This window comes from Heliangelus exortis, chromosome 2, assembly GCF_036169615.1.
Source record: "Heliangelus exortis chromosome 2, bHelExo1.hap1, whole genome shotgun sequence".
NCBI lineage: Eukaryota > Metazoa > Chordata > Aves > Apodiformes > Trochilidae > Heliangelus > Heliangelus exortis.
The window spans coordinates 128431880-128452296 of record NC_092423.1 but is presented as its reverse complement, the minus strand read 5'-3'; the positions used below and the strand labels follow the sequence as shown (position 1 = coordinate 128452296).

Genomic DNA, 20417 nt, shown 5'->3' with positions numbered 1-20417 from the left:
TCTGCAGGCCTCAGGGAGTCCCCAGGGCATTTTTCTCTTTTTTACCAGATCAGTTCACATTTATCATTTCCCAGCATCCATACTGCAATGGCTGACACCTTCACCAGCTATGAACCCCAAGTTCCAGAGCTCAACTTTGGCTCACTTGGCAACATCAAGAGCCTCATGCCATCCAGTGCATTTCCCAGACAGAGTTTCAGGCTCCGATGGCTCAGACAGCAAAGCCATATTCTTATTTTAACATATGCAAATAATACACAGGCACTATCTGACAGGGGTAGAAGAAAGTGGAGGAATTTTATTTTTTTTTTCCCCAAGACAGAACAGATTACAAGTGTCACATCACTGTACAAATCAGCACAGCCAAGAAGGAAATGAAAGACCCTGTGGATCACAACACTTAACTATCACACCAGCTGGGCTGGAGGGTCCTCACCCTTGCGTATCAGGATTTTTAGTACTACTCAGGTTCAGGAAAGCTGTGCTAGTCATACTGGCACCACTTAGGGATGTCATATGTGGTGTTAAATTGCATTTTACTCCAAATGAGTGGTAGAGGAATTTCATTTTGGTTGCGGATACCTTTCAAAAGGCATAGGCATCCCATTTTCTTGCCAGAAGCAGGTAAAAACAGGTGGGACAAGGGACTCACTATTGTGCACCAGTTAGGGTAAGAATTATAGTGTTTGCCTGGAAGAACTATTCTGGGGAATGTTAAAAAGCAGGGAAGCAAAGTAAGTGCTGGAGGAAAGACACAATCACAAGAAACTGCAATCAGGAAAATGTGATAAACCATCTTCCCACTTAGCCTGAGGAACTTTGATGCTGACTTTGAAATATAAGCATTCATGCAGCAAAAACAGGACTTCTAATGTGGGAAGACATGAAAATTTTCTCAATTTGAATCCACTTTACAAGCAACATTTTTCAATTCTGTGCCTTTCTGGAGAACAAATAATAACAATAATAATTTTTAAAAAAGAACATAACAACTGCATTACCTTTTTCTCTCTCCTGCTCTTCTCCAGAGCACTATACTACACCAGCATGTTGCAAAAATGTAGACTAGTATGTTATTACATTATGAATTAAAAAAAAAAAAAAAACAAAAAAAAAAAACACTCAACGGAGGAAAAAATAGCTAGGACATTATAATTAGAGTGTGTTTAGGAAAAAAAAAATCTTCCATAAACTCTCCAAATATAAATGCACAATAATCCAGTTTCATCTACTCCATTAATCAAGGGATGTGAAAGACAACAGCCCTACATCCTCACAGCTCTTACTCCTGCTTTCATAAAGCCCTGCAACGTCACACCAGAAGCTACCAGTCCATCACCTTTCTCAGTCCTGTTGTTGTACTCCCGAAAATATTCCCTCCAGCACCACCCACCCTCCTGCTTGTTGCCTATGGGCTCAGAGATAACTGCATCCCTCTCTCCAGGAAGGGAGAGCACAGGGAAAGGGAGAGCCTCTCCACACCTCTGCTCCAGGCCTTAGCCTGCAAGCAGAAGAGTCTGTGCCTGGCTCTTCAGCAGGAAATAAGCAAGGCAGCTGCAGCCATTGACAGAAGCACTAGAAGGGTGTATTTAAAAACAGAATACCTTCTACTCCCCACTTTAACAAGTAAAGTTAAACAAGCATTTCTTTTTCTTGATTTTTAGTATTATTACTACCTGAAGAATATGAAGTCAAAGCCTCAATTTTACCTGTCAGGAAGGTAAAGGAAGGACCCAAGGAAGACCCCATGTTAAGGCTTGGTACATCCAAGGGAAAAGTATTTTCTCGGTTTATCTGAACACCCACATATTTCTGATATAAAACAATTATAGAAGAGACCAGAAAGACATTGAGGGAAGCAGAATTTCCTCTTCCTATGCTAAAGTTCCCGAAAAAAAAAAAAAAATTTGCTTAACAACACAAGTTTGTATGTATTTTAGAAAAACCCCTGCTTAATAAATTGCCCAGAATAGCTACGGAACAATTGACAGCACAAGGGAAACAGAGAATCACTTGTCACATCCTACTGGGAAGTTTACAGCACCTTGTGCCCAGGAGGTGGAAACAGAAGCAGTCACTGCAATAAGCTGATAGGAATAGAAAGACCAGACCTAGGAGAACATACTATATGCATGTGGGGAAACATTTCCTCTCGCTCTCCAGCTTCTCAAAGAGTACATATGGTTTGGGTAGTGGCCCAAATAAGGCAAAAGAGACAGCATGCTGGTATCACCCATGAGATTTAGGAAACTCCTGTGGTAACTGGAAATAGCAGGGGCGGGGGGGGTGGGGGGGAGAAGAGAGGAATTAAAAAAAAAAATTAAATTTACAAGATGCTTCCACAACCTGAGCTGAGAAAACTAAAAGAGAAGTCAATGGCATTTAAACACAGGAAGTGACACAGAGCAGAGACAGACGGGGGAAAGAAAATTAAATTGAAGAAGTCAGACTTAGAAGGGGAGCAAGAGAAATGGAAAGAAAAGATAGCAATCCTTCTGGAAAATGTTAACAAACAGTCCAGAAGTAAAGCAACAATCTTCAGGCCTAGAAGACTCCAGTCCTGAAATTGCTGCTTGGTTCATCCTCTGCTTGAATTAACAGCTAATTTCCTTCCCACAGGTAAGACATCATCAATTCCATTAATTCTTCAGAACAAGGTATGGATGAGAATACCTTAATAATTTAAAAGTTTGACCCAAATTATCCCTATAGTGAGAAAAGTGATTGGGTGGTGAGGAGAAAGGACAAAAGGAGCACTTGGAGCAAAGGTATCCAACTAAACAAATCACAGAAACATGCTTCTGATTTTAAGAGTTAAGAAAGGATCCTTGAGACATTCTGCCTCAGCTTAGATTTGTTACCTAAGTAGAACAAGGGATGTGTTCACAAAAAACGTCTTCCTTGGGGCCATACACAAGTTGAAACAAGAAAAGGCACACCTCAAACCATTTGCAGCTACACTGTTTAAAGTTCCTTGATGCTCCTTTCTCAGCTCAGCACAGACTTGACCATTATTTTCATAGCTGAATAAAAACTATACATTAAAGGATCATACACTGAATTGTACATCAGACTTAAAATAATGATGATCTGTTTCATCAACCTGAGATGAAACTGAGGAGATGAAGCAGAGTTTCATCAACCAGGCTACTGAAAACGGTGAGTTGGGTACCAACAATGCCACAAAACGCAACATATACCTCAGCCAAAACCCCCCAGGAACGACTGTTTGCCCAGAGACTGTATGATTCAGCCTAAAAGAGGATTACATTATCACCTTTACAGCCCCATTCAGTAGGAGATAATAAAAAGTATGCACAAACTGGAAAAATATTGCAAGATGCTCTTTAGGCTGTATCCTTTGTTTTTAAATACAGCTCCTGAGAACAACTGTATCAATTGTTAGCTTTATTCCCATGAATGACTGGAGGAGTGAAGTTCACTGAGCTCTCTCTGTGGTGGGGAAAGGAGGTGCCTAAGCCTATCCATACCGGGGCCTAAGCCAAGGTGTGACAAGTGCTGTATGAGAACGATGACACAGAACAGTCGCTCCTCTCCACTGAACGCTCGGTAAATTATCTACTTGAGCGATGCCATTGCTGGGCTTCTTGATAGCCCAATAAAGCCATTTTTGGCAACTGCTTGAGACTCTAACATAGAGCAACAAAATGATCAACAAGTTCCAAGGAGGCAGAGCAGCGGAGAATACCCTCGGCCGGAGAAGAGGGCCTCCCCAGCCCGCAGCGATGCAAGCCCCCCGCCCGCACAGCACACAGCGAGTCCCGGCCCGATACCCACCCTGCTGCTAACCTGACCTCAGCAGGAGCCACCGCCCGCCGGAGACGCGCTGCCCGTTCTCTCCCCCGGGCGACCGGCTCTGGCCCCCTCCCCATCCCCCGCCCCAGGAACCCCTTGGCACCGGAGCCGGGTCCGCGCAACCGCGACACTGCCGGCATCTAGAGGTAGGGCGGGAGATCCCCGCGGCTGCACCGGGGACCGCGCACCTGGTGAAGGCGAAGGCCATGAGGCTGAGGATGGTGAAGCTGAGGAGGGTGATGGTGTGCGGGCGGTAGAAGAACTCCAGCGTGATGTCCTCCACCTGCTGCTCGTTGATCATGCGGAAGTGCAGGCGGTAGTTCACATCGTCCTTGCTCAGGGTCCGGCTCCCCACGCACGACGCCATCTCGCCCCTTACCCCTGGCCTTAGCGCCGCTCTGCTTCTCCCGGGCCAGCGCGGCCCTAAGCGGCCCGAACCGCCGCGACCGCCCTCGCCGCCTCCCGGTGAGGGGAGCAGCGCCGCGCCCGCCGCGTCGAGGGGCGGAGCTCCCCTCGCGCCCACGCGGTGAGGGAGGAAGGAACGGAGCGGGGCGAGAGGGGGGGGTGGGGGTGAGAGGCGGAGCCGCCCCCTTCCCGCCCGCGTTAGGGAGGCCGCTCCTTACCGCCCCCCCCCCCCCCCCCCCCCCCCCCCCCCTGCTCCCGAATGGTCCCGCCCGAGCTGGGCCGGGGGACGCGCACGTGGGCTGGGCCGCGCGCGGGAGCGGCGCGAGGGGCAGGTGAGGCGCCGGCGGGGCCCTGGGGTTGGGGGTGCGGGGCCGGCGGCAGCGCTCGACTCCCCTCCTCAGCCTCCCCGTCCCACCCCCCCCGAGGTTGGGATCGCTGCGTGCGGAGCGTCCCGCCCTCAGGCCCCGCGCTGGGCGCGGAGGCTGCCGGATTGAGGCGGCCTACGAGGGGCGGCCCGGCTGCCCGGCTTTCCTCCGCCCTGTGGCGGGGTGGGAGGGGACGGCTCCGCGCTGGGGCTTCTGTACCGTGAGCAGGGGTTGGGTCCCTGGCGGGCTTCCCCTCTGCTCCCCTGGAACGGGAGTCGTACAGTGGCCTGAAGAGCCGGCTCCTCTCCTCATTTACCCCTTCGCCGTTCGTCAGGCATTTAAAGCAGCTTCTTTATGCTTTGTAGCGTGTAATTTCTGCTTTAGTGCTCAGGGCATGAACACTCACACTCCCAGCCCTGCGGAAGGGGCGAAGCAGCGCCTGTGTTGCTCCCCATCCCTTTTTCTCTCAGCAGGATGCTGTCCTGAGCTGGAAGATGGCTTTGTGGGCCCGGCAGGTCTCCCGCTGGTTCCCCCTGCTGCCAGCGGCCCATGTTGCGGGATTTGCCGGGAGGCCGTGGGCCCGCAGCAGCACCGCACAGGCCCGGCCTGGGCTTGCCCCTCTGGCTCTGCTGCCCTCTAGTTATGAAGTTTTTCCGTGGAGAGTGCAGACATGCAGACATGTATCTATAGGAAGCTGTTCTTCATCTGACTGTGCCAAGGATGACAGTAAATTGCCTTCACCTGTGAAACAGGAACAAGCAAAACCAGAAACATTACCTGATCTGAATGCCAAAACACTGTATGAAGGTAAGAGGCCTTAGGGATACCATTTCTTACAAATCTCCAAATCACACGTTCAGTATTGCCCTTTTTCGGCCTGCTTATCTAAAATATTTGTCTTCAGTTCCTGACTTTCATTTGTTTTTATCCACATGGTTAACTCAGAATTCCTGTGGTCACTCTAGCACATAAAGAATACCTTTTAAGCCAAGAACAAAGATTGGATGTTTTGTGTAGAAATGTCAGTCTGGAGCTGCCGTTTTAAGGGCTTTTCTTTTTATAACTTTACCTGCAGCAGCTGAGCATCCTCCTCTCTCACACAGTTGTGCTGGTACCAAGTAAAGTGCTTTGTTTATTGGGTTTTGGTGTTTGTTGCTGTTGGTTTTTTTTAAGCAGGGGTGGGGGAGGCCACCCCTGAAGCAGCTCGAGCAACCCAATCGCTTGAATGATCGGGATGAACAACAGGAGGCAGCAGAGTGTGAAGTCTGCTTAAGCACTATCCTGAGAAATTTCCTGTCTCCTGAGGAAAGGAGATGGATTCAAGGTTGCCTTGGTGTTGTTACCCTGAGGAAAATTGCCTCACTTTTCTCTACTTTTATATCTAAGTGAGGATAAAATCACCACCACCCTCTGAAAATAATTCTAATATGCTGAGGAAACTTGTTCTGGATTACGAAGTTGTCTTGTATGTTCAGATTCAGCTTTCAGCCCAGCCAACTTGGATCCTACAGAGCTTATTTTTGGGGTGGCTCAGAGCTGCAACTGAGATTTGTGTGTTTATGCAGCTGGTTCTGGAAACAGTGCTGCACCAGAACTGACAGGTCAGCCAGCTCGTATGTGTCTGCACCTGCAGTGCAGTTTATCTACATGCCAGATTTTTATTTGCCAGCAGACGTAGTGTTGTGTATGTGTGGGGAGCATTTTGCCTAGTTGGCAGTGTATGTAAGGGAATAAACATAATTGCTAACTTTTGTGTGTGTGTAACTTGAGGTGTCATATATCTACCTGGTTTAAAAACTTAAGAGTGGCATAAAAAAGGGCATCTGTGCTTCCAGAGCGGACCTTGATGTATATTGATTTGGTCCTTAACAAGTTGAAAGGAAGTAATTAATATCTATACAGATTCCTGGAGAGTTCTTATTATTGCTTAAGATGTAAGTGTTGCTAAAAACGCTTTACTATGCTTTTATTTCTGAGGCACTGGGAAAAAGAAGTGATGAGACCTTCCAACAGCTGTTGAGCTAGTCTATGCAAGTCTTCCTGGAACATTGGGATCATCCTACTTATTTTGGAACTTATCTTGGTAGTTCTGGTGTGGTTTTGTTTTCTTGGCATGGAAGAATGTTACTCTAGTCTCTAGGAAGTCATTGTGCAAAGGTACAGACGCCCTGAAGAATTTATAATTAGGGCTCTTGATTTGTAATAAGTTTCATAATTGAGGTGGATGCAGTCTGAAAAACAGTAATCTTGATCTAGCTGCTGTGAGGGTCTTTCGGTGGAAAAACAGATCAGTTTAGAGAAATGTATTTTTTAAAAGACACTGAGCTCTGTTACTTGGAAGGCATAAGGGAAATAAGCATAACGGTGTTCATTTGGAAACTGTAATATGTAAGAAATGGAGCTCGATTTCTTTTGGTGTGAGAGGTGGTGGCAGTCAGCAGCCATTCTGTGATGGTTAATACATGATATTTTGGTTGGAGTTGGCTGTGAAATATCACAAAACTTAAAACAATTGCAGTTCAGGCATCAGATTTAGAAGAGGCACAAAGCAGTGGGCTTCTCAGGCTATGAAAAGTAATCTTTGCAGTAGCCTTTGATCTGGATATGATCAGGAAAGAATGTATTTGTGAAAACATGAAAGAAGATTCTTTTTCAAGATGATACGATCTGTTGTCTGCAGTGATCAAGGCAGCAGACTGAAAGCAGGTTTGCTGGATCCTGTGCTCAGGTTGGACCACATGAGCAAGAGTTGATGGGCACTGACAAGATGGAACAGAGACAAAAACTGGGAGTCTGTACTTTCACATGTTTTCAAATAATAATAGATTGGCTGTTCATCTCATGCACAGTATTCTTGCATTTTGAAATTAATTTTAAGAGATTGTATAGCACTTGGTGTCTGCAGCTTTGTCTTTCACTAACTGCATTTGGGTCCTTGATGTTTCTCTCTTAGACTGGGATGACATCCCACCTTCATCTGCTTTGGCGCAGATTTCTGAGGAAGAAGCAGTGCAGATCATAGCAGAACCACTTCTTCCCCTTCAGTCTTCAACACTCCGAGATTACGTTGATCACTCGGAAACCCTGGCAAAACTTGTCCACCTAGGTTTGTATGATTTTGTTCATCAGGTCTGCTTTTATCTGTAGCTCTGGACATTCAGTAATTCCTGGTTTAATTTTACCAATTGCATTGTAAACTTGAAAATAGGAACAGTAGCTAAGGACAGCAGAATGTTATCCAGGGAAAATGAAAAAAGAAGACTGACTGCATGACTCACTAGCACTCCCATATTAGTTGAAGATAAGGCTGGCTAGCTTAAGTCCCTTAGTGCTATAGATTCTATGAGGAGGCATCTCCTACAGCTTCTGGAGGTGGAGGGACTACTTTGTCTAACTTGATAGGTGTCCCTTCTTTGGGGTTTTAATTTGCTGCAAAAGAAATTTCAGCTCTCCATCCTTGGAAGTAAGGAGAGCAGTTGCTGTGCAGAATTTTCAAAGTGGGGCATGGTAGAGAGGCAGTGAGGAAGGGATTGGAGAGAACATTAGTTCTCATCAAAAAGGCTGTGCAAAGGCAGCCCTGAATTAAAGGTTACTGGCTGCCTCCTTGTTTCCCAAAAGTGCAAGGAACACTAGCAGGTTAGAGAAATAAATATTTGAGAAGGGGAGATCTGGTTCTGTGTAGTAAAGAGTTACTGTGTGTGAGCCATTAACCAAAGACACTTCACTGCAGAATTGTCCCCTTCCTTTGAATAGCAAATCAGGAATTCCATGCACACATATTTCAGTGCAACAAGAATAGGTCTCTACATGTGGCACATGCTGGTGTGCTTGATTCCTCACCTGCAGGGATCACTGCAAATATGTCTTCCTTCAAAAAACAAACTTAGCAAAAGTATCTGAAATGACTGCTTCTCTTACCTGGATTCTTTACACAATATACAAGGTATTGTGAGTTTGCTGCATTGAGCAATTGAAGCATGCTAAATCAGTGCAAAAAAAGCAGTCCTATAAAAAAAATACTAAAAAATTGTAAATATAAAAATATAAAATACAAAAAAATATTTAAAAAGTTCTAAATGGCTTGAAATGTTTATAACTGGTAAGGTCTGTGTTTAATTAGAACAATACCTAATATTTTTTGTTGTAGGAGTTGACTTATCCCAAGTGGAGAGACGTCCGAAGGCAGGCCAACTCTTACTGACCTTGGACTTTGAAAAAGATATAAGAAAAATACTTCTGTTCCTTAAGGATGTGGGTTTAGAAGACAGTCAGCTGGGACCATTCCTGACCAAAAATCCATACATCCTTGCTGAAGATCTGGAAGCTTTAGAAACCAGGTAAGCCTTTCAAATAGCAGCAGGGTGTTAAGCCCCTTGTCTTGAAGATGTGGTTTGCCACTTGGCTTAACCTTGTCTTAACCTGTATGGCTGCTGCTTCTTTATCACTCAGTCCCTGGCCGTGTGCTCCTGTGCCTTCCCATCAGTCAGCATTAACATATGGTGATATCAGAAGCTGAGTCAAGGCCCAGCTCCACCTGGAAACTGTCCAGTAACAAATTTTACTGCTCGTCCCTGTCTGCTACAGAGGAAGCAGCTTGCCATCCTGGGCCACTAGCTTTATCTGTGTCAGCTTAGGTTCCAAAATGTTGGTCCTTGAGGCTTTACCTGTGTTTGTAGAATCACGTGGTAGAATTTGTAGAATCACACGTAGAATTTGTTAATCACGTGGTCATGCTCTGAAACTGCTCTTCTAGAGGAGATGTCTATCCAGACCTTGTGAATTCTACTGTAAAAGAAGCAGACCAGATGTCATCTGTGTTGACATCTAATAGCAGCAGTGGGTTTGGGTGACATGTTTTCTTGGTGTTCAGCTTAAAGTGGGCACAGGACTACAATAAACTAGTTTTTGTGTGTGTTCACACTTCTATGGCCCTAGACTGTTCCTCACTGTGACCCATCTTGTCTCTGCATATGGGTAAATACCAAACTTTTAGGATTTGAAGATTTCGTATCTTAGACCTAAGCTTCTTTAGTTAGCTTCCCTATGGAGTTTGGTTTTTGTTGGGGTTTTCTGAAGCTTATTACTGTGTGTACCACTGTTGTGGGAGTGTTTTGGATTTTTTTTAAAAAACTTTTTGTGCTTATGGGTCTTTCATCTGAGACTGTAGGGGAAACAAGCTGTTCTCTCTGTTTACTCTCAAACTTTTGTTTTCTGTATCACACCTTTTTTAATGTCCGAAATCTAGATTCTGTGTACTGCAGACTGTGCATTGTGCCATCCAGCTTATTAGAGAACACTAACACCAGGAAATGCTGTGTTCTGAATATAAGGGCTACTTAAGTAAAAGTAAACACTGGAGAAATAAGATGACTACATACACACACTCCTTTTTCTCCAGCACCATGACTTGGAGAGCAATGGGCCTTGTGTCAGAAGTTAACTGAAGTTTGGTAGTTTCAGTAATTTGAGTGTTTTCTGAATCAAACTGCAATTATATCTTTTGTTTTCTGCCAGCAGTGGGACTTCCTCTTTAATGGCAGTTGTTATTTATTTCATTAACAGTTCTGTCTTTTGTCAGCTTTAGCAATGTAATGGGATAATGCTGGTATTTAAGGTAGCTTTAAAAACCTGTAGTTGAGTTAAAGGGATAAAGGTGGTCAAAACAAGAATATTTAGGAGCTGTGGAAGACCTACTCAGCATGAGCTAAAACAATGGTAGCAGCTGTCCACTCTCCTTGTGTTGGAAATCAATCATCATTGTACTGTTTTGGGATGTGGTTGCACCTTGGCTGCATGAGTGCAGAATTTGACTTCCTTCAATCAGCAAGGGTGCTGGACTTCATCCTGCAGCAACTGAGATATGTCTGCTGATGCTGGTCAACTCAGGGTCTTATGTTGTGACTTAATGTCTATTTCCAGAAGCCTGTCCTTAGTGTTTTTGTATTAACTTTGGAGCTCTGGTTCTAGCTTGAAAGATGAGATTTGTATTTGTGGTAGAAAGACTTTCACTTCTAAAGAAAACCCTTCCTAAAGTCAAATAACTGGAATTAAAATATTCAAGATCTTTGAAATAATGTACTGTAATAATAATAATATATTTTTTTAAAGTTATTCTTAATTCTTATTTTGTCTGTAATAACTGAATATAGGTTTTGAGCCCATATTTTCATGAATCCACAGTCACTTTTTCAAAGGTGCTTTGCCCCAGGAATGATGTGGTGGCTTGTAACTGCATTCCATACTTCCTCATTGTTGGTTTATGAGTACAAACAGCTTCTCTGTATTCTTTTGCTTTAGTACTTCGTTGTAGGTTTTTACAGGTGGGATCCCATTAAGACTTGAGAGACTTCAGGTGCTGGCACCAGACTATGAGTTGTACTTTTTTCTTTGTTGTTTTTCTTTGGTTGGTTAGTTGGGTTTTTTCCACTTATCTGTGCCTTGCAGTCTGAGATCCTAGCTTTCTTTTCTTAGCTGTATCTGTTTGGCGTTTCTGTGAGAATTTATATTCTGAAATGGAATTACTTCATTCTTCTGATTCATACTCCCATTAGGTGTTTTGAGTATAGAAAAAAAATGTGGGAAAATGGACTTCTATTCTTAAAATTACTCCAGACAGGCATGCAGTAATTTAACAGGGCTTTTACGGGACAATTTGTGTGTGCACGCACTTGGTAATGAACTCAAAACATTTTGGTCTTCAAAAAATCCAGAAAATAAAGTCTTTCTACTTGGCTCTTGAATGTGGTAGCTGTCCAAGACAGATATTTGAAAATACAGCTTTTTGGAAATACACATTAGTAGACTCATGTGTAATATAGACCTGACTTTTCCTCATTCTCTTCATTTCTTCCATCCTCCTGTTCAGTAATTGGCCTTTTAGAGAAAATGTCCAAAAAGAACCTGTGTTGTTTTTCAGCAGTAGTTTTGCATCTAGATGTCAGAGTTGCTTGTATTCTTCTGCAGAGAGTATTTTTTGCTCTGATAAACATACTAACTCTCATGAAGTCAGATTTGCTTTTCAGTAAATCCTCATTTCAGGCACTGCCAGGTTAGTGAAGTAGAGTCTAAACAAAGAAATCCAATTTCTTCTTCATTTTCTGCATCTTGATTTTTCAGTAAGTTTATCTCTGTTTGGCACTGGTGAATGCTTTCCTGCAAGCTGTAAAGTAAGTGTGCTGTGGAGGGTGTATGGCAGGCTGTGATGTGAATGTGTCTTATAGCTGTCTTTTGGAAGCTGAGTATCACCTTTGCATAAACACTTCTGTGCAGATGGACATGGTATTGGTTACATCACTCTGGAATGTTTTATTGCTATGGATTCCAGGTTGCCAGGAAACAAAACACAAATTTCAGTAGATTTGGCATTTGACTTCAGATAAACACTGTAAAAGTCAAAACATTCCATAATTCATAACAATTCTGACAGTTGCAAACCAGTGTCTGTACTGCAGCTGTACCAGATGCTTTGTTTTATGGTATTGTTAATTATGACTTAAAACTGTTAACATGCTACATAGAACTGCTGACCCCTGTAGCAGAACAAGGCCAACCTTGGTTCCAACACTCACAAAGTTATCTCAGACCTTGCTCTGGTTGGATGATTGTGCTTCATTAATATATGAGCTTTTAGAATCAGGTTATTACAATCCTGCCATCCCTCTTTTCACCTTTTTGCATTTCCAGGATGCAAAGATATGCTGCCAATGTGAACCTTAATGATTTGTTAACAGAAAACAAGTGGACAGGGGTCAGACCAATGGAAAGGTTTTCTTTTCAATCCATTCATTTAGTTATGTTTCTAGGATGCTTGGTGGTTATGCCCCTGAAAAATTGAATGGCAGCAGTATAGCGTAGGCAAGCTGCAGCATTCAAAACATAATGGAATAACTTTTGAAGGGCCAATTGTGTATTGTTATATTCTGCATTTTTCCCTCTCCAAAGCAGTTCTTATCTCTGAGGCTCCTGCATCCAGTTCCATCAGTGTTGCACAGACCTTAGGTTACTATGTGTGCTGTGTTGGGGTGCCTGTTCTGTTGGGAATTAATCCTCTGGAACATGTTCTTAGATCTTCTGCCTAAAGGATTTTAGCTTGTGATTACCTCACTTTTGAGGGTTTGTGGAAAGAGGCTGTAGTGACTTGAAGGTATTTTTAATCTCTACAGACATGATTTAACACAATGCATCTTTTGATGAATATCTGCTTCTGCCAGATAAATTCAGGTCGTGTATGCTCTGAGTTCATCTGACAGCTGAACTTACCTGTGCTTATCTATGATCAGAGTGAACCTCTTCAAATTGTACTCTTTTGTAAACAGTGGTGTGTAGGTTAATCATGTCTTTAGCATTTTTCTGGGATCTATGGTAATAATCTACTGCAAGTAGTGTTTAAAATAGGATTTCACTTTCACTGAACCCAAGAAATTTTGGAAAAATTCTCATTTGGAAAGAAAAAAAAAAAAAAAAGCTGTGTTATATATAAACTACATTTGGTTCCTTGTCCTTGACAACCAGGTGTTTTATAACTAAATCTTTGGATTATTGACTGAGAATAGGGACCTGTTGTAACAAGAGTAACTTCATCTGATTTAGAAATATCTTTGGACAGTGTCTCTACAGATAGCATTGTTGTATGGTATTTCTACTCTATTGGCAAAACAGGGATGTACGAGGCATAGTACTCTGTTCTTTCAGCAGCAGAAATGGAATTCATTAAAATAGCAAGAGGCTGTATATATATCTTCTTGTCCATACCCTATGATGATCTATTAATGTGTTTGCAATCTAGGAGACAGGCTGGTAGTTAAATGTAGATTAACATAGTTATCTCATTAAGTACAGCTGGAAGGAATTAAAATCTGTCTTCAGTATTGACATTCTGTTCTGGGGTTTATTTTACTTCTAATTAATTGGAAGGGATGGTATTTTGCTTTTATGATAACTTCAGATTTCCCCCTAATTATTTTTGGCAAGCTTGCATGTTAATGCTAGAACATCTGTCCGTTTATAAGATATCACTGAGGAATTTAAGTGAGTACTGAATAAATGGAGGCAATAAAATTTTCATCACTGGGTTTTATTTTGTTTTTGTTCTCTTTCTAGAGTGGCTTACCTAAAATCAAAAAAATTTGGTGAGGCAGAAATCGCTCAGATGGTCTCAAGAGCTCCATATTTGCTGTTGTTTTCAGTTGAAAGACTGGATAACAGACTGGGTTTCTTCAAAAATGAACTTGGCTTCAGTGTAAAAAAGGTAGAGACTATACACTGAAGTCTTTCTAACAACTGTGAGTCTTGGAACATGAATACTTAAAGTGTTTGGAGGTTATCCACAAACATTAGTGACATTACTGATGGTTAACACACGGAGTTACAGGAGGATAATGTGATTTTAACCGTCTTTAGAGGTAATACAGACATCTAAGATTCAGAGGTCTTGAAGTAAAGTTAAGATGATCTGCTGCAGGTTATTGTCAAAAAAGCCTCTGTGTGTCCAGTTTTATCATCTGAGGTAGGTCAGAGGACTGAAGCTGTAGCTTCAAGCAGCCTTTTTAACTTCTAGAAAATGATCTGGCTCTCCTCATCTCTTCAAGATACTGTAACACACTTAAATCATCAGTGAAAACTAATCTAATCTTTGAATATCATATCAAACAAAATGCCAAATCATGTGCTCAGCTCACCAAGGCTAACTCCTGGGTTCTAACTCCATGCTTCACATGCATTACTACATCTTCAGAGTAGGCGGTAGCTGGAGTTTCCTGGAATAAGTGGGCAGTGTTGTTTCCTGCAGTAGCTGGGAATTGCAATAAATGTCAAGTCTCAAGTGGAAATCAGTGTTCTTCTGGCTTCTGTTTGCTGAGCAGTTAGAGCTGTCACAGTGCCTGTTCATGGCCTTTCCATGCTTTAGGTAAGTGTTCTCTGTGGAGGAGGCTTTAGTCACTGCCTTGTACTCAGAACAGATTACAATTCATCACCTCTTAGGGGATGCAGAGTAATTTCTCGTATTGCCATAATACTGTGGTCTAATCAGAATCTGAGGTAGACAAATTCCACTGCAGTTGAAAAATCCTTTTCAACTATCAAGCAGTGTTTTGCTTAATTTTTTTTAAAAGGCAGGAAGAAACAACTTGAGCCCTGAGAAAGATTGGGCACTTGAGCACACTTTCTACTGTTATGGTATGCTTTTTACTCCCTCTTCCTGTTTGTTTTACAACAGCTATGTTATTTTACAAACAAACATAGCTGAGTAACTTTTTGCATCTTAATACATTGTTGCTTCATGCAGCCTCATCTGTGGGGTAGAGATAAAATTAAATACAAGTGAAAGTGCATCCCTCTTCTAACTAAATAAAAAGTTTAAATGATATAATTCTTTTGCTGATGGATTCACAAAGAAGCTTTCAGTAATAATCCTTCCTTTGTGTGTTTCCCCTAATTGTAGACAAAGGATCTGGTGATTCGTCTTCCAAGGCTACTGACTGGCAAATTAGAGCCTGTTAAAGAAAATCTTCAGGTGAGCTTACTAGTAGATATTAAAAGTATTTTGTGTATCCACTGTCACAGTTAAAAGCTGGTCCAGCAATTAAATGAATGAGAGATGTTCTCTATTAATCCCCCTCCCTGATAAAGAAAGGAGAGAGAATAAGGGAGAGAGTTATGGGCTGGAAACTGAACTACACAGCTTTAATGAAACAGTAATTATAAAAAGGAATAACTATAAAATATATACAAATATACAGGAAAATTATGCCATGTTCCTCCTCCCTTTCACTCAATAATGCTCATGTCAGCACTGAGGCTGCAGGGCAGCCCTGGGAAAGTCCAGGCTGGACTGGAGTCAGCAGCAATCAGGAGCTGGAGGCAGGAACACACAGACTCAGGCTGGTAGGGATCAGGAGCACAGGCAGAGGAGCGGATGGAATCCTCCCAGGCTGCTGAAGCAAAACAGGGACAGAGTAAGGCAAAAAGGCTGAAGGAAGGGGAAGAAGAAGGGTTTTCACCCTTGTGATCCTTCAAATTTGTACTGAGTAGGACACGTATGGGATGGAATACTCCATTTGGTCAATTTTGGTCACCTGTCTTGTCTGTTCCTCCCTAAAGGAGGGCTGCAGGTGTGACCTCTTTACTCCTTTTCTCTTTCTGGAGCACAAGATGTTCCTCAGAACCGAGCAGTGGCCTTGGTTCTGCATACGAGTCTCTAGCAGAAACTATAAACATCGAGTGTTTTCAGTCCTATAAGCAGACACTGACTGAGAAACTTGCTGTTAATTTCAGCAAGTACAGCTACTTAGAAAAGACTTGGCTGAAAGCAAAATTACAAGACAGAAAATTAGCTCTATCCTGGCCCAAACCAGGACATCCACATAGGTTAAAACTTGACAGAAGACAAAATTCCGGGAAGACAATCCTGCACAGGAGGACTTTTATGAAATAATTTGAGGGAAGATATAGCTGATTATTTTGTTAAAACATTTTCTTTTCCCCTATAGCTTGCAAGCTTATGGCATATGTGGATCAGTATTTTATTCTGTCTTCTACTCTGATGTAGGTTAGAAATTTCATCTGAGTCCCTTTCTGCCAAAAGCTGCGGATGACAAAAATTGTTACCCATTTCTTTACAAGTGAAAAATAGAGCATGCTTGCTCCTTTTTTAATTTTAATTATTATGGTTTTTTCTAACTTGGATTGCTTATGAGGAGTTAGGAGCAAGAAATGTGCAGTTGATTATTTTCCCCTTGGCAGGTAGCTAGTGTGCCAAAATGTGCATTTGACACCTATTGTCTGATAGCAGATGGTCGTTATTAACAACTGTTGGGTAAATAACTTCAGACCCATGGGGACTCCTTTCCCCTTTGAAAATTTAACTATGTATTGGTTTAATTACTGTGCTGTAAAGCCATCTAGGCCAAAGAGCATGATGTAGTGTAACAATTTGAGAAACCCCATTATCTTATAACACATAACTATGAATTAAAACTTACAGTTTTCAGACAGGCTCACTGCTCTGAAACTATTAAACACTGGGAATCTTCCAATCTGAAATGTGTGTGTGGTAAGGGAGGAGACTGGAAAGTAGCAGATTGTTCCAATTAATAGTGCTTTCTTTTTAATGAATATTGTTTCCAGTCTGAGGAATCAGTATATTATAACAAATGTGTTTTAAGATCCTGAATTCTATGCAACTATTGTGTCTATCTCTCAAAAACTGTTTACTGTACCATCCCTATTTTTAACATGTTCTAGAGAGAAGGAGAAGAAGGTCCTTGTTTTTAGAATCTATGGATACTTAGAAGCTCCAGTGTTCCAGGAGTTTGGATGTCTCAGATTCAGCATCTTGCTTCTGATTTCTATCTTAAGGTAGTGGAGGGCAGGCAGTACTCAGAAAGTGAAACCAGCAGTTCAGAAGTGATCTGGTGGTATCCCTCATTATGATCAACTTCAGCTGATGTTACCAAAAGATAGCAATTGTGGACTAAATGAGCTGAAGAATGGGCTGAATGAGCTGAAGGTTTCACAATTGAGAGATTCACTAATAGGGTAAAAGTTTGTATTAACACTGCTTGTTTCAAGAGTCACACAGTGTATTGAGTAATGCTGGGGTTACACAGTGAGGGATATTAGCAGATGTGGTCTAGACAGTTGCAGAATATTAAATATGTTTGATCTCAAAGCATCTTTCTCTGGAACTCACTGTTTAAGTCAAGAGAAAGCTATTTAATTTCACAGAGCTGAAAATAAAAGCCCAAGATTCTTGCTCCAATAACCTTAACAGTAGTACAAGCTACATACATTTCCACTGGTTAACATCAGGTCTTACTCTTGGTTGTGTATCTTAATGTAGTTACCCCTGCCAACTCAGATACATGGAAGACACCACTAAAATACAAACAAAACTCTTCAGACTTGAATGCTGTCTAAGCTGATCAGTATTTTGTGTGATGTGCAAATATTTATAAAGTAGATAAGGAAGAACCAGGAGCTGAGAGGTATTTTTAGTTGCCTCTATGAACAATTCCCTGTAAGGATCTAAAAGTCCTAAGATAGGATCTGAGTTTTGCAGCTAAGTCCTTCCCTTTTTTATGTGTCAGGCAGTTCTTGAAAGGAGCTGCAGCCTTGGCAAATCAAATTGGAAAAATAAAAAGCACCACCTTTTTGCCAAGTGAAGTACCTGAGTTGGATTTGAAAGTCTGGTTATGTTGACTGGCAAGCACACCCACTTCAGTACTGAAAACAAGCTGCTTCTAAATGTCACTGGAGGATAGAAGAAATGGCTGAGTTACCAGACACTCTTGAATGCTGAATTCCTTTCTCAACAACTCAATGAACTGCTTGCCATTCGCACTTTGGGAGGAGTGCTCATGATTTTATTGAAAAAATCTGTTCCGTTTTCCTTTTGGGAAAGCATAATTGAACTCAGGGCAGTCTCTGAAAAAGAAATCTTACTTTAGACATTAACCAACTGTAAAATAAATTGAATAGAATACATGTTCTACACATCTCTTTCAAGTGGAACAGACTTCGTTTGACGACTAAAGGTCTGAAATTATCCTCCTTCATAGAGAAATATAACTTCAAAACGTTAGCAAAAGAAATAGCACATTAACAGAAGTAGTCACTAGATATTTGAGTGCTGTATTTTCCAGAGCACAGCATCTCCACAACAAGAAAGTCATTATTTTGACATCCTGGTACTGATATTGAAAAACAAGATTCATAGAGGAGAATTTTTGTGCTTAAAACTGCCATGGATACCGAGACACAGCTTTTTTTGTTAGTATCTCAGGCAAACTGAAAAATGCATAGCATTTGCAGAAGTCATCTTTACTTCAGGGATACTCTATAAACAAATTACACTTCAATCCAGAAAGAGAAATAATTTGTTCTGACTTGAGATGAACTGGAGTGGCAGATATTATTGTGGCTTGCATTCTTGTCTCTGTGACAGGGTAGAAGAATTTTGCATTCATATTAAAATAAGCCTTTAACTGTAGCTGACTTTTGAAGATAAAATTGTGTTATTTTTCAGGTTTGTCAGATTGAACTTGGTTTTCAACGTAATGAAATTCGAGAGATTGTGTTTAAAACCCCCAAGATCTTAACTGCAAGTAAAAAGAGACTCAGGCAGACATTTGACTACTTACACAACATAATGGGCATTCCCCACCACATGCTTACTCGCTTCCCTCAGGTGAGCTGTTTATCTGAAGTAAATTGTACTTGCTCTTTGCACAGCTGTTTCACTGGTTCCATGCTGAAGGTGCATGCAGAACAGATGTAAATTCTTCAACTTGTCTGTGGCTTTAACTGGAATAACATTTATTAGCAATTCAGCAACCATTGGTGATTCCATTGTGGAAGTGCTGCCCTTCTGCCCCTGGCACAAGTGACACCTCTACCTCCAATAAATTTTTTAGGTTTCAATGGGAGGGAAAAATCTCATATCTTCTGGAATCATGCCTTCTTAGGGATTCTTTGTCCTGAAATCTCAGCTAGCTAAGAAACACAAGGAAGACAGATCATGCAGAAGATCTGTTCACCAGATAACATATATATATATACATATATCAATTTATTTCAGATTTGTCTATCTAAAAAACGAACTTTATAGATTCTAAAATCTGAAAATACAGCTTAAAGGTAAGAGAAGTTCTGATCATTAGGCAGATTCTTATTAAACTTCCTATTGCTGCAGCAATGGCCAAAAAATCTCAGAGGTGAAAATAGATTAGTTTATTGATGACTGTTTTGTTTTATTCTGTCTCCTCATTACTGTTATTTCCTCACAAATTAAAAGCTGAAAGCATTAGTCACTTCATCCAATGCTGACATGCAATCACAGTAGCTTCATACTACAAGTAGCTTCTTTCTTCTTAGATTTTCAGTTTCTCTAAAAAATACTCTTTATTTTAGATTCATCAGAGTCTGAAATTTAGGCAACCTAAAAGAATCTTCTCTTTCTTTCATAGGTTTTCAACTCAAAGCTATTACGAATCAAAGAGAGACATATGTTTCTTACATTCTTGGGAAGAGCCCAGTATGATCCAGCACAACCCAGCTACATCTCTCTGGACCAGCTAGTATCCTTGCCCGATGAGGTGTTCTGTACACAGATTGCCAAAACTTCTATACAGGACTTTGAAAAATTCTTAAAAACACTTTAATGAGTAACACATGTAAAAAGGAATAGAATGAAGTCAAGAAATAAACATATTTTATAAAGCTACTGTCCTTCGTGGTCTCCTCTTAGCTACTGGTTTAAAAGTTGTTGCTTATGAAACACTTGTAGGATGTAATGGCTCACAGTACTATTCACTATGGCAACTTTAAAATGTATTTCAGAAGGATGAAGGGAATATGTGTTACTGATACAATACTTGAAATTGATTGCTAATTTAATTGAGAGGGCAGCACACTAACATAAAAGGAAATTAAAGTTGATTCTTTTTTTTTTTCTTCTTTTAACGATTTCAGAGTTTGAAGAGATGGAAAAACTGCCTAGTGACTTGTTCCCTGACTCACCCTCCCTCCTAAATATTAGAAAACCAAGATGGTACAGTAGTGATTAAGTTGCATGATTATCTGCTTTTATTTTAACAGCTAATAATGGTATTCTTTTCCTTGTATGGTAGAAAAAAGTTCACTGTTACATATACAAAGCCTTCATACAAAAAGGCATTTTTCAATGTGTTTCTTTGTGAACCTGTCTGCTGAAGTTAAACTCCTAAAAGCCGTGCAGGGAAACATGGTTTGATACAATCTTCAAACTTGGCAAATTACAAAAAGAAAATAAACTGCTCTTAGATTTCAAAGACATGTATATTTTTAAGTCGCTTT

At 41.3% G+C, this 20417-nt stretch overlaps 2 protein-coding genes across 4 annotated transcripts in view; one reads left to right on the top strand and one right to left on the bottom strand.

Annotated features, from left to right (window-relative positions):
* Positions 1-4340, bottom strand: part of PTDSS1 (phosphatidylserine synthase 1) — a 31562-nt gene extending 27222 nt beyond the window's left edge. The window contains exon 1 of one of the 2 annotated variants that reach the window (XM_071738009.1): positions 4005-4340. In XM_071738009.1, the coding sequence (XP_071594110.1) occupies positions 4005-4183 (179 nt within the window). In that variant the 5' untranslated portion in view covers positions 4184-4340. The remainder of the gene's footprint in view (positions 1-4004) is intronic. The other variant, XM_071738008.1, reaches the window with a different exon arrangement.
* On the top strand, positions 4324-19806 carry MTERF3 (mitochondrial transcription termination factor 3). Of its 2 annotated transcripts, none has more exons than XM_071738006.1 (8): positions 4324-4553; positions 5060-5393; positions 7540-7692; positions 8734-8923; positions 13686-13833; positions 15025-15096; positions 18610-18771; positions 19550-19806. In XM_071738006.1, the coding sequence occupies exons 2-8, from the start codon at positions 5081-5083 to the stop codon at positions 19742-19744; spliced, it is 1233 nt and encodes a 410-aa protein (XP_071594107.1). In that variant the 5' UTR covers positions 4324-4553; positions 5060-5080; the 3' UTR covers positions 19745-19806. The 2 variants fall into 2 exon arrangements, with proteins under 2 accessions (XP_071594107.1, XP_071594108.1); XM_071738007.1 differs by having other exon boundaries at positions 4385-4553; positions 5057-5393.
* Positions 19807-20417: the final 611 nt, after the last annotated feature.

What these genes read in the sequence shown, in the direction of transcription:
- MTERF3 (XM_071738006.1), top strand. Translation starts at nt 5,081, where the DNA reads ATGGCTTTGTGGGCCCGGCAGGTCTCCCGCTGGTTCCCCCTGCTGCCA. An exon ending in GGCAAAACTTGTCCACCTAG is followed by an intron (nt 7,693 to 8,733) that starts GTTTGTATGATT and finishes TTTTTGTTGTAG; the next exon opens with GAGTTGACTTATCCCAAGTG. An exon ending in TTGGCTTCAGTGTAAAAAAG is followed by an intron (nt 13,834 to 15,024) that starts GTAGAGACTATA and finishes CCCTAATTGTAG; the next exon opens with ACAAAGGATCTGGTGATTCG.